Here is a 13,913-nt window from a genome sequence, read left to right on the forward strand (position 1 = left end):
CAGCCCCAGTCTGAAGCTTAGACTGAAGACAGATCAGGTTCAAACCTTGGCTCTGCTACTTACTAGCTATATGACCCTGGACAATTACTTCGCCTCTTTGAGCTTCAGTTTTCCCATCTGTAATATGGGGATATTACCTACCCATTTCAGAGCCATCAAATAGGGTGAAAAGAGGACATTCTTGTGAGTTACCTAGCATGAGGCTGTGCACGTACCAAGTGTTCTACGATGGACAATTGTCGTGTATTACGATTGCTGCTGCAGTGTGTTGTTACCGTAACGGGGGAGGGGCACACGTTGGTAGGCAGGGCTGGAGGGGTAAGAGGGTAGAAGATGGAGAATCAGGGTCACTCCTGATGTGGGACCACCTTCTGACCCCGCTCTCTATGGTCCTGCAGGGCTTGGGCCTCCCAGCAGGGGTACAGCTCAGTGGCTCCCTGCAGGCCTCAGGTAGGGAAGCAGAAGCTTCAGGGGTCCTCGCAGCGGCCGGCCAGACTGCCTCCCTGACCTTGGCGGTGGCCCTGCACCCATCCGAGGCCACACTTCGAGCGAAGATGAGGCACACGCTGCTTTCACTGCACTCCATTCCCCCAGAGACCTCGCTGACCGTCCAGCTTGGGTGGGAGGCCGGACACCAGCTGGGCCTGGAGCTGCACACGGGGGCCTGCGAGCTTTGGGGCAGCGGCGAGCTGCAGCTGGACCCCTGGCTGCAGTGGCGGGTGCTGTCCGAGAGCTCCTGTGAGGCCCTGCAGGTAGGTGTGCCAGGGGTGAGCAGGAGGGGTGGGCAGCAGAGTCTCCAGGGGACAGGACAGGGGCCTCCTTTTTGACCACTGCCCAAACCAGAGAGATTGGGTGAACCCTGGAGGGATGGACTCCTCAGATACTTATTGAGGAGCTCCTCTGTGCCCTGGACATACGCCCATAAACAGCAGATATGAATGCCTGCCTGGGGCAGACTGGCAACCCCCAGAATAAATCACTGAACTGTGGAGTGTATCACACAGTGGTGAGGGCTAAGGGGAGAGAGAAAGTGGGAAAGGGGGGCGTAAAAAACAGGGCACATGTTGCAATTTTATAGTCGGTCAAGATTGGCCCCAAAGACAGGATGACGTTTGAGCACAGACTTGAAGGAGAGGAGGGAGTAGCATTGTTTTGTGTCTGGGGAAAGGGTATTCTAAGTATGGCCAGTGCAAAGGCCCTGAGGCAGGGCTGGAGAGGGAAGGGTATTCTCTAGGACTGGGGTCAGCAACCCATCTCTATAAAAGTTCATCTAGTAAATATCTTTGGCTTTGCAGGCCGTTCAGCCGCTGTTGTAACTGCTCGGTGCTGCTCTTGTAGTACAAAGCGCCATAGACGATATGCACTATGTGGGCGTGTCTGTGTTCCAATAAAGCTTTATTTACAACAGGCAGTGGGCTGGATGTGGCCTGTGGGCCATTTGTTTGCTGACTCCTGTTTTATAAAAAGCCCATGGGGTGGGAGCACACTTGGATTCGGGATCCATCACAGAGGACTGGATAGAAGTTGCATGTGGGTGTGAGAAAAAGAGGGGAGCGGATGGCGACTGTGCTTTTGTCGTACATGATGAGAGGTTTGGGGCTGCTGTTCTCCGAGTGGGGAGAATGGTGGATGGAGGAGGAGGGTTGGGGAAGTGGTGTCACCAACTCCAGGCCTATTTTGGATGTGTTAAATTTGACAGGGCTCTTAAACGCTCAAGTGGAGATGTTGGGGGCAGCTCTCGAGTCGGGAGGTCGGCTGTGGTCTGGACTGGAGGGCTCCACCTCTAAGTGGTCACATTTAAAGCCACAGACTGGCTGACATGGCTGTGGGGTGGGTGGAGACTAAGCGCTTAGGCTGCACAGCTGGAGGGATGAGAAGGAAGTGGCCAAGGGTACCAAGAAGAACAGGCCAAGAGGAGGAGAAACCCCAAGGGAGAAGGCTGGGGAGGAAAGGACTCCAAGAGGAGGGAAGGGTTACCAGAGTCAAATGCTGTGTCAGACAGGTGGAGAGTTGGGCAGCCGACCTGGGTGCTGGGAAGGCCGCCTTTGAGGCCAGGAAGCGCCAGACTCTGAATGGCAATTCTGCCCCGTCTCTGGTGACCTTGAACAAATCACTGTTCCTCCCTGGGCTTCAGTTTCATCATCATAAACGGGGTGCAAAGGCCTCCTCCACTCTCAGGATTAGATGAAACCACACTACCGATGTGCTCTGGGATGTGCTTGCGGGAGCAGCAGAGAGAGATGCCCACATGGGCCAGCCTTGCAGGCTGCTTCCTGGACAGGCTCCCGTCTGCCTTTTGGGAGCAGGTGTTTGAGTTCTGTGCGCCTGGGAAGGCGGAGGGGATCGGGGAGGAGAGGTGGGGAGATGCACGTTCACAGCTGCCAGTGGTTGGAAGACTCTTGGCCAGTCGGTTTCACAGGATGTGGTTCTCTTGGGTATAAAGATGCGATCCTCGTAGTTTGGGGAGGTGGAAGGGGGTGGGGGAAGCTCATTGAACAGTGCAGGGCTACCGATGTGGGGACCTTGGGCACTCTGGGAACCTGATCAAAGTCACAAACCCTCTCCTGTAGAGACTTTCATGGGCACATGCCCCATTTTGTGGTCAGTTCAAGGGGGATTATAGGACCCTTGATGCCCACTTGGGACCCCACCCTAGTTAAGAAGCCCTGCTTCCATCTCCTTAAACCCCTCCAGGCCCTGGGGGTCCCGGGTCGAGTGGATGGCTCCGGCTACATCATGGTGAGCTCCATGGCTGTGGACGCCCAGGTGCTGGTCACCGTGGATGCCAACACACTACGGGGGCTGCTCATTCTCAATACCACCGAGGTGAGGGTGTGGATGGGTGGGGTACCCAGGGTGGCCTGGGAAGGGGTGCTGAGGCCATGTGCCCCCGAGGCCCGAGGAGAAGCATTTGGATACCCACTGAGCTCCAAAGAGGACCCTGGCATATGAGAGCGTCAAGGTCCATGAGTAGAGGAATGAGGCTTCCAAGGAGAAGTCCCTCAGCTGTCCTCTCCCCTTCCTAACTCCCCAGGAGCCACCATTCACACGACTTCTTTAATGTCACGTTCATGGAAGCACACAGCGTGCTCCCTTTTGCATCTGCCTTGTTTTGTTCGACGTTATGTTCGTGAGATTCCCCCACTCTGTGTTGATTATCCTTTTTCACTGCTGTATAGTATTCCATGGCGTGCCTCTATCACAATTCATCTATCTATCCTATCCATTAGCACTTGGACAGTGTCCAGTTTCTTATTGTATATTATTGTATTAATTAATCACACACGTGTTTTTATTTTATTTTAAAACTGTTTTTATTGTGGTGTAATATGCATAACAGAATTTACCATCTTAACCGCTTTTTAGTACACAGTTCAGCGGTATTAAGTATGTTCATATTTTTGTGCAAACATCACCACCATCCATCTCCAGAACTCTTTTCATCTAGCAAAACTGAAACTCTATACCCACTAAACAATAACTCCTCATTTTCCCCTCCCCCGAGCTCTGTTGATTTCCTTCCTTTTTAAGGCTGAATAGCATTGCATTGGGTGGATGGACCAGATTTTGTGGAGCCATTTATTCATCAGTGGACACTTGGGTTGCTTCCACCCTTTGGCTGCTGTTACGAGTGCTGCTATGAACACGGGTGTACAAATATCTCTTCATGGTATCTCACACGAGTCTTGGTTTCTCTTGCTCTATTGTAGACCCGGCAGGAGGTGGACTTGCTGCTCACACACAACCTGCTTCAGCCCTTGGCCCTCCCAGCCCACGTCCTGCTGGACCTGACCACCGAGAGGCTCGGGCCCAGCTACAGACACACCCTGCAGGTTGGAGTGGATGGCAGACAGGTGGGGGCTCTGCTGACGGGGCCTTGGAGGGCTGGGGGCTGTGGGGATGGCCCAGCCCAACGGCCCCAGTCCCACGGTCATCCACCCTGACAGGTGTCTGAGGAGCTGACCTTCACTAGGTGGCCGGAGCACATCTCCCTAGACTGCACGTTCCAGCACAACATCCCCACACTGCAGACGCTGTGGGTGGAGGACAAGCTGGGCCTGCAGGTCAGCCTGAGCAAGTACCAGTGATAGTGGAAATCATTCATTCATTCATTCATTCAACAAACCTTTCTGGAAATACCTCGGAGACAAGGGGATGGTAGAACAAGGTTCGGACCTCCCTCTGAGCCTCAGTCTCCTCATCTGGAAATTGGGGGTGCTAATACTCATTTTTCTTGCCCAGCCATGTGCCCCGGGGCTGTTACACACTCTCCTCCTCCAGAGCTCCTCGCACTCCCAGCAGACCTGGCGCTTGTCCTCAGCCCTCTTTTTCCCCGTTTTCCACACACACTCCCTCCATGCGCTCATCCAGTCTCACACCAGTGCCGTCTCTGCACTGCCATGTCCCCCATTTCTCCCTCCACTGAACCCCAGACCCGTAGGCCCACCTGCCTGCTGGATCTCCACTCGGATGCCTGGCAGGCACCTCCGACCTGACTGTTCCAAACCAGACAGGCCAACACCCCCGACCTGCCCCTCCCCGTCTCCCCATCTCGGCAAATGGCACCTCGTCCATCCTTCCAGTCGTGCAGTCAAACCCTTGAAGTCAACCTGGATTGACCAGCCTCCACCCAGGAGCCCCCCAAGAGTCACCTCATTAGCACAAAAGACTCTCCTATCATCCAGGAAATTCTAAGGGACTTAGGAGCTCCACGTCAGATGCTTCTGTCACCCCCATCACTCAAGAATTTACAAGGGTACAGGGGCTCTGTGTCGGACTGGGGTCAAAGACCAAACATTAGCAGGAACCGGGGGCAGAGACATCTATATCTACATCTTCCTTCTTATTTCACACCCTTCCTAGCCTCTTCCCAGCTTTCTCTTTTCCATCATCTTCCCATTGTTTGACACGTGACGCCTTTGACCTTGTCCTGGTCTGTCTCCCACTGCTGGTGTTTAAGCTCCACGGGGTCAGACATTTCTGTCTGTCGTGTGCATGACAGCATCCCTAGGTTTAACAGGGCCCAGCATGTAGTAGGTGCTCAGTCAGCATCGCTGAATGATGGAGTGACACTTCCCACTTTATAGAGTGGGTGACATAAAGCAGGGAGGGGCCTCGCCACCTGTTGCCACGCACTGCGTGTTTGGCCAGTGATGGCTGCCGTGCTGTCGTGGCTCCAGTGATTAACTTACGTACACATGGTGGGGAGGTTGCGAACTCAAAGGCCTTTGAGGGCCAAGGTGTGTATTTTTAACTTTTTGAAAAAATTTGAAAAAATTTTATTGTTAACTTTTTTATTGTGGCAAAATATGTATTGACCATTTGAACTATTTTAAAGTGTACAATTTAGGGGCACTTAGTACGTTCATAAATTTGTGCGACTACTCTCTAATTCAGAATGTTTTCATCGCCCCAGATGGGAACCCTGTACCTGGTAGCAGTCACTCCTCAGCAGGCAGAGCCCCTCGCCACCAGCAAAACAGCACACGTGTAGTTGGCCACGTGTAACCTCCAACCTGCTTCCTTGAAGGGGTCCCGGTTCTTCCCATCCCAGCGGCATGGGTGGTACAAAACCCCAGGGTTTGTGGGAGCTGGTGCCCGCTGGGCTGGGCTGACGCTCTCTGTGCAGGGTGGTCCAGCATCTCCTGGGTGTCATTCCAGGTCTCCGTGGACGTTCACGACAGTGACTCTGGCTTTGAGAATTCGGGACGCGTCTCGGCAGGGGCCACGTCTCTGAACTACTCCGTGAGCTGCCATCACCGCGACGGGCGCCTGGAGCTTTCTGGCTGGAGTGAGCACGACAGCCAGGCCCTATGGCAGGCGGGGTTCCCAGCAGAGGCCCGCATCAGCGCCGAGCTGCAGACATGCGGTAAGGCCGCCAGGCACTGCCCATGGATGAGAGCTGGCTTCCTCCATGTGGGGACTGCCCGCCAGCCTAAGGCCCAGTTGACCCTGAGCTCCAGGACTAACCAGGACACCCTTGGCCTTGGAGCCTCACTCCTAAGGGAGCGTCTATTCACTTCCCAGGGCCGCCAAAGCAACGTACCATAAACTGGGTGCCTTAAAACAACAGAAGTTTATTCTCCCGCCGTTCTGGAGGCCGGAAGTCAGAAATCAGGTGTTGTCAGGGCCATGCTCCTTCCAAAGTCTTCAGGGGAAAATCCTTCCTTGCCTCTTCTAGCTCCTGGTGGCCCCAGGGGTTCCTGGGCTTGTGGCCGCATCACTGCAATCTCTGCCCCTGTGTCTCTGCCTCTTCTCTTCTTTTTATGAGGATGCCAGTCATCGGACGAGGGCCCATCCTAATCTAGCGCCTCATCTTGGCTTGGTTACCCCTTCAGAGACCCTATTTCCCAATAAGGCCGCATTCACAGGTCAGGGACTGAGGACTTCAACATAATTTTTAGGGGGAAACAGTTTAACCCATATTGGAGGAGGAAGGGAAGATGACAGTGATAAGAGCCACCATTGATTGAATGCTTACTGCATACATACCAGGCAAGTCCTCAGTACACAGGAGCTGAGGGAATCTGCTCAGCCATCCCATGCACACCAAGGGAAAGTTGAAGCCCCCAGTGGGGCCTTCGGGCCCTCAGGAGCCACACCCTAACCTCTGACCTCTCTCCTGGCCCCTGCTCATTCCACTCCTTGATATTCCTCCAACGCATGAGGCTTGCTCCTGCCTCAGGACCTTTGTACAGGCTATTCCCTCTGCCCGGAATGCTCTTCCCCACAGTCACTCTCTCACCTCCTTTGGGTATTTCTCAAATGTCGTCTCCTCAGTGAAGCCTTGCCTGCTCCCCCTATTTATTTGCACCCCCACCTCTCTCCAGCTCTCCCCATCCCTCTCCCTGGCTTTGTCATTCTAACATACCGTCTAACTTACTTTTTAAATATCTTTATTTCTCATTGCCTGTCTTCCACTCACCCCACACTAGAATGTACACTCCACGAGGACGGGGATGATGTTTGTTTGCAGAGTGACAGGTAGTAGGTGTTCAATTAATCATCTGTTGAGTGAATGTGTGAACATATGAGAGAGGGGTTAGTAACACCATCCCCATTCTGCAAGGGAGGAACAGAAGTACAGAGAGGTTGAGTCACTTGTTCCGGGCTACACAGCTGGTTAATGATGAATCCAGGTGGTATGACTCCAGAGCCACCCTCTGACCCCTGTGTAGATTGTGGAGATCAGGATCCCTGTGTGTCCCCGAGTCCCTTGGATCATCTTCTTCTGGTCTCAAACTCTTCCATCCTCGGCTCTCAGCATCCTGTGGTGTGAGCGGGGATCTGGGTCAGACAGGCGACTGTCTCCGTGTGCGCTGACCTCACAGACTGCTCTGAGGAAGGGTTTGTAGGGGGTGTGGGAGGAAAGTAATAGGACAGTCGTCCCAAGGATAATTTCCACACTCCAGTTCCCCGGAACCAGGAGGCCTGGTGTGCTGGCCTCCAGCCAGGGTGACCTCTCACCCCCCACCCACTGCCGTCCCAGTCCCTCGGGGGGCGTTTTCTGCCTGGCATCAGCATTCTTGGTGACTTCCCACAATCTGGAACCTCCCCGGGCAAGAGGACTTGGTCCCCTTCACTGTGTGTCCCCTCATTCCTCATGCCCCCCCCATAGTAGGTGCACATGGTTGAACATTGCATGATGAAGGAAGGAAACGACCCCTTCCTGAGACCTGCTATGTGCCCCATGCACAGGTGTTCGCAGATGTGGAATCTCAGTTGATCTTGGCAATGTCCCTCGAGGTGGGCGGGCTGTGCCCACTTTATAGGTGAGGAGACTGAGGCTCAGAGCTGCCAGTCTTGTCTGTGTCTGCCAGAGAGGGCCACCCTCCCTGCTAGGCCCAAGTGGCAGGTGATGGGGCTGGGCCAGATCCTGGACTCTCCTTTTCTGGAGAGTTTTTACCTGCTGCGACGATGAGGGGCAGCCCAGCGGGAGGCAGGGGACTGGAAGAGATGCCCCTGTGGGGTGGGAGGGGACAGAGACCCTCCAGCCTGGGCCAGGCAAGCTGCAGGTCAGTATTATTTGATATTGATTTGATATTTGATTGACCCTGAAGAGACGCATCATTGGTTTGTTCATTCCCTCAACAAGTACCGGACACCTATGATGTGTCTGGCTGGGGCTGTGCTGAGTGCTGGGGTTATAGCAGGGAATGAAACAGACTAAAGGCCCTCCCATCATGGAGCTGACCTTCTGGCAGGGGGAGGGAGCAGGAAGTGCTGGGAGGTACTTTAGATGGGCAGTCATGGGGGGGCTCCTCGGAGGAGTTGTCCTATCAGCAGCGACTCCAATGAGAGAAGGAACTGGCCAGGCCTAGATTGGGGGACGCCTCATGACAGACGATGTCACTGGGACTCAGAGAGGTGAAACACTTGCCCAGGGTCAATCCCACTGGTATCCTCAGGGTGCGACCCTAAACTGGGAAGGGAGGTGAACCCCAGTCTCTAGCAGCCTTTGCCATTCTCTGCCTTTAGAGACCCAGACCCAGGCCCATGTGGTCCTCCAAAGTGGGGATGGTGGGATCAGCGTGGACGTGGCAGCCCTGGTGGCCTGGCCGGTGAACGGCCCTCTGGAGCTGGTGGTGAATGTCAGCCACACGGCGCCCGCTCTCCGGAGGCTGGGCCTGCCCTTCGCCAGCCAGGTGAGGAGTGGGTGGCCAGCCTGGGCAGGGGCAGGCTCCCTCCTAATCCTGTCAACTCCCATCCTGTTCCCGGGAGCAGAGGACCACTGTGTGCACGATTGACCGGGATGCTCTTGCCTTGTGTCTCTCCAGCACTTTACAGTTTGTAAAGGCTTTATTAATAATAGTAATAATTGTAACCAGTGTCTACTGAGTGACCTCTGTATTCCCAGCTGTGGGGCTGGTGTGGACTGGCCCCCTGCATCTCTGTGTTCCAGTTCCTGATGCTGTGTCCTTTCCGCCCTTCCACTTTTTAATCAAAATCAAAGCTCAGCTTCCATTTGTAGAGCACCTACTGCGTGCTCGGCACCATGCTAAGGGTTTTATATGCATTGACTCATCACCTGACACCCCAGCAAGAGGCAGAGCGGCACAGTTGTTACGGAATGCCGTCTCTGGAGGTCAGTCCCAGCTCTGCCTTTTGCTGGCTGTGTGGCCTTGGGCAAATTCCTTAACCTCTCTGTGCCCTCCATCTCCTCATCTGTGAAATGGGGATAATAATTGTATCGATAATGTGGGGGTTGTGAGGATGGAGCGAGGAATACCAGGAATGCACCTGGGACGGCGTGTGGCTGAAGCAGATGCTTTAGAAGCTTCTGCTGCTCTGGTGATGATGATGATGGTGGTAACTAATCATCATCATCATCATCTCTGGGTCACACATGAGCGCCTAGGTGACTTGCCCAAGGTCACATAACAAGTAGACATCAAGATAGGGACTCAGGCTTGGTACGGGGCCCTTCCATGAGATGCTCGCCGCCAACAACCTCTGAGAAAGGAAACGTGCTGTGGCCCCACTGCATGACGCCATGTCCCAGCCACTGTCGTTTGGTGTGAACTCACCTTGCTTGGCTGGGCCCTCCCACTCCCCCACGAGTCACAGAGCGCACGCATCAAAGCCTCTTTTCCAACCTCCTGTTTTGGACTATCCAGCAATCCCCCTGCCCCTCACTGCACCCTGCCGTGGGAGGAGTCCTGGAGGGCCAGGATGTCACTGTTCACGCAGAGGGTCTGCGTCACTGTAACCCACAACGGAGCAGCCCGAGCTCCCTTCTCCCCTGACTTCATCTGAATCCCCTTTTCCTGGCCTCAGGACCGGGTGATGGAAGACCCATGGGGAGGTCATTCCTTGCCGACGTCAGGGGCGCAGGTCTGCACTGGGGGCCCACAGTAGGCAACCTGGGCTGCAGTGAGGGAGCCAGTCCAGGCCCTGCCCAAGGGTCCTCACCGTCCAAGAGGTTGTTAGATGGGGCCAGGCCTGATGGGCGTCTGCCACACCGGCTGGTGGGGACAGGGACATGCTGGGGCTGTGGAGCATGGCCTGGCCTGTGAGGGTCCTCAGGCCCCTACCCTCCCCACACCTCACAGCCTTCCCCCCCATCCCTCTTCAGCTCATGTTCTGGGAGCTCTGGACAGAGGAGGAGATGAGTTCTTCCCTGCAGCTGACCTGTGATTCTCAAGCCTGCCTGGTCTTCAACATCCGTGGCCAGAACCGGGCGCTCAGGTGAGGGGTTCTCTACACTCTGGGGGCCCTGAGAGGAGAGGAATGAGTGAGGGATACCACAGCTGAGCACTCCTGACCTACAGCCCCACTGCACAGGTGTGACAAGGGAGGCTCAGAGAGGCCAAGTGACTTACCCAAGGTCACACAGCTGATAAAATATCTTTGACCTCTGGGGGCAGGACATGGATGAGGAGTTCTTGGTCTCACAAACTAAATGCATCCCAGGCCTCGAGTACATATTAGTAACTATTACGGCTCTTCAGTCCAGGGACCTGCTGGGTGCCGGGGTCGGGGGTCTTACAGTCAGATGAAGTCAGGTGGCCAGTGGTTCTCACCTGGGGGCGAGTGTGCCCGCCCAGGAGTGTCTGGCAATGTCTGGGGAAATTTCTGGTTGTTACGACTCGGCATGGGATGCTACTGGCTCCTAGTGGGCGGGGGCCAGAGGTGCTGCCAGGCCCCTGTAACGCACAGGTCAGCCCACCACAGTGAATCGTGTGGCCCAAGGTGTCAGCTGCGCTGAGGGTGAGACACCCTGGTGTAGAGGCACCACCGGGCCAGGACAGCCCCCAGGGCTGGCAGCAGTGGGGAGACATGAGCACCCCAGCCTGAAGAGGCAAGGAAGGGGTGCTGGGAGGGAGCCCGGGTTTAAATCCCACCGTCCTCTCTGCTGAGGCTCCACTGGCCAAGCCCGAGGGGGCCCGTCGGTGGGCCTCCAGAAGACGTGCCTCCCGGTACCACCCAGCCCCTGTGCTGAAGGGGAAACGGAGGGACTTGCCCAATGTCCCTGCCCAGGACCAGGCAAAGGCCAAGCTGGGATTCAAACTCAGGTCGCCTGGGGGCAGGCTGCAGCCCCGACCATTACAACGCATGGCCCTCAGGCCTCGGGGCGTGTGAATAGCCCTTTATCGGCTATTCTGCTGCTGGGTTCCTGAGTCTCCACCCCTCTGCTGGGGAGGTTGGCTTGGTCCTGACCCGGCCCTGGAGGCCCTGGACAGGGTGCGCTCAAGCCAGGCCTCTCACATCCTCTTTCTTTCCAGCAAAGAGCTGCGGCTCTCAGGCCGGCATCACCTCCCCATCCTCCTAGGCTGCTGCCCCAGCAGAGCCTCAGCCTCAGCCAAGGTAACTGTGTCCCCGCCTCCCGCAAGCTCCTAACTGGTTCCAGGTGCCCTGCCCTAGGCGGGTGTGGAGAGTGTTAACACATCCACATCTGTCTGCCGGCTGCACAGGCCCCCGTGGGCGACGCTCGGAAACCCCTGGCTCCAGCTTTCCCAAACAGGCCCAGGTTTACATTCCTGGGCTATAGCCCCTGCGGCCCCCAGCCAGGCCCACGAGACCCTTAGGAGCCAGGGGAGGCTCTGCCCGCCTGGTGCCTGGTGCCGCCTCACCCGGCCTGGCACGCTCCCGGTCGCTGGATCAGATGACACGGCCTCAGATGAGCTGAGCCAGCATCACCTCCCAGGTGTCCCGTCTGCCTTCCCACGGGTCTTTGCGTGTCTTCGTGCCCTGTGTCCACAAATCCCATTTTTACCTGGAACCCCCAGCATCTCCCGCACTCATGCATCTGCCCTGTGTGTAGCATCTGGAGGTCCTGGGGGAAGACAGGAGGACCCATGAGACCCATGATTCCCCCTCCCTCCGTGCTGCTGCCATTGTTTATTTCTGTCTGCCCCTCTTCCCCAAATCAGGAGATCCTGGAGGGTGTGCCCAGCACCTGGCACAGGGCCCAGTACATAGTAGGTGCATGTAGTGAATGAATGAAAGAAAGAAAGAAAGAATGAATGAATGACAGGATGTGTAAATGAGTGAGTGATTAAAATCACCAGCTGGTCACTTCATTATCCCACCAGCCACCCAGTTTTGTTAAAAGCCCTCCCTGCCCTGGGCCAGGCTGCCTTTGTTTATAGAGCACCTACTGTGTGCCAGGCCCTGTACCCACACATCACACAGAATCTCAGTGCTCCCCAGATTTCACTGCACCATCATTTGGGGAACCTCTTAGTTTTCCCCTAATCTTTATTTTGAATAATTTCCGACCTATAGAAAAGTTATTGTAGGACAGTGGACATTTACCAATCGGTTTTTTCCCCAGCTTTATTGAGATGTAATTGACATACAGCACTGTATAACTTTAACGTGTACAGCATACTGATCTGACTTACATCTATTGTGAAATAACTACAGTAAGTTTAGTCAACATCCATCATCTCATAGAGATACAGAAAAAGAAAAGGAAAAAAAATTATTTCCTTGTGATAAGAACTCTTAGAATCTCCTCTCTTTTTTTTTTAAATTAATTTTTATTGGAATATAGTTGATTTACAATGTTGTGTTAGTTTCAGGTGTACAGCAAAGTGAATCAGTTATACATATATCCACTCTTTTTTAGATTCTGTTCCCATGTAGGTCATTACGGAGCATTGAGTAGAGTTCCCTGTGCTCTACAGTAGGTCCTTATTAGTTATCTATTTTATATATGTGTATATATCAATCCCAATCTCCCAATTTATCCCTCCCCCCCTTTCCTCCTTGGTAATCATAAGTTTGTTTTCTGCATCTGTTTCTGTTTTGTAAATTGGTTCATTTGTTCCTTTCTCTTCTCTTAACCACTTTCAAATATACCGTCCAACAGGGTTAACTGTAGTCATCCTGCTGTACATACATCCCTGGTATTTATCTTATATCACCAAGTGTTAATATCTTACCACATCTTTCTATTTATACTTACATATGTTATATACATTTGTATATTCGTACACGTATTTTCTGTATTATTGTGAGTTAATATTGAGTTGTTTCTGGAGGCATCTCTTTACTCCCAAATACTGCAGCGAGTATTTCCTATAACAAGGGTATTTTCTTGTGTAACACAACAGAATTACAAAATTCAGGAAATTTAACATGTGACATAATACCATTATCGAATATATGGTTCATCATAAAATTTCCCAGTTGTCGCATTCTTTTGCAATAATGTTCTTTCGAGCGGTTTTGTTTTGTTTGTTTTAAATCCGGAATGCAGATCAGGATCATCCAGGGTATTCAGTTTCTTAATCTAGAAATTCAGTTTCTTTTTTTTTTTTTTTTTAGAAATTCAGTTTCTTAATCCGAAATCTCTTTAGTTTCTTAATCTAGAACAGAGGTCTGCAAACTTTTACTGTAAAGGGCCAGATAATAAACATTTTAGCCTTTACACCCAATACCCTCTCTGTCGCAACTACTACCATTGTAACAAAAGAGCAGCGATAGACAGTATGTAAATAAGTGGGCATGGTCGTGTTCCAATAAAACTTTATTTACAAAATGAGGCAGTGGGCCAAATTTGGCCCAAAGACTGACCCCTGATCTAGAAGTTCTCTTCCCACTGCCTACATTTTATTATTACACTTTTCAGACACTGAAAAATTAAAACAATTTTATAGTGAACACCCACATACCCATCACCTAGGTTTTTTTCATTCATATTTTGCTCTACTTTATCACATAGTTCTCCATCCTTCTTAATTTTTGATGCATTTCAAAGTAAGTTGCTGATATTGATATACTTGCCCCTAAGCATTTCATTGTCATTAACCACATTAAAGAAGAACTCCTGCATGGCACAACAAGGATTTACTGTGTAGCACAGGGAACTGTATTCAGTATCTTGTAATAACCTATAATGGAAAAGAATCGGAAGCTGTATACCTGAAACTAACACAATATTGTAAATACGCTATAGTTAAGTT

At 52.8% G+C, this 13,913-nt stretch overlaps 1 protein-coding gene across 1 annotated transcript in view; it reads left to right on the top strand.

The window, feature by feature from the left end:
• Positions 1 to 13,913, top strand: part of LOC115867587 (uncharacterized) — a 123,011-nt gene that overhangs the window by 74,161 nt on the left and 34,937 nt on the right. Inside the window, exons 34-41 of the mRNA XM_060284654.1 lie at positions 399 to 752; positions 2,695 to 2,826; positions 3,711 to 3,854; positions 3,948 to 4,064; positions 5,662 to 5,869; positions 8,479 to 8,645; positions 10,076 to 10,188; positions 11,226 to 11,307. Of these exons, the coding sequence (XP_060140637.1) occupies positions 399 to 752; positions 2,695 to 2,826; positions 3,711 to 3,854; positions 3,948 to 4,064; positions 5,662 to 5,869; positions 8,479 to 8,645; positions 10,076 to 10,188; positions 11,226 to 11,307 (1,317 nt within the window). The remainder of the gene's footprint in view (positions 1 to 398; positions 753 to 2,694; positions 2,827 to 3,710; positions 3,855 to 3,947; positions 4,065 to 5,661; positions 5,870 to 8,478; positions 8,646 to 10,075; positions 10,189 to 11,225; positions 11,308 to 13,913) is intronic.

This window comes from Globicephala melas, chromosome 15 (genome assembly GCF_963455315.2).
Source record: "Globicephala melas chromosome 15, mGloMel1.2, whole genome shotgun sequence".
Taxonomy (NCBI): Eukaryota; Metazoa; Chordata; class Mammalia; order Artiodactyla; family Delphinidae; genus Globicephala; species Globicephala melas.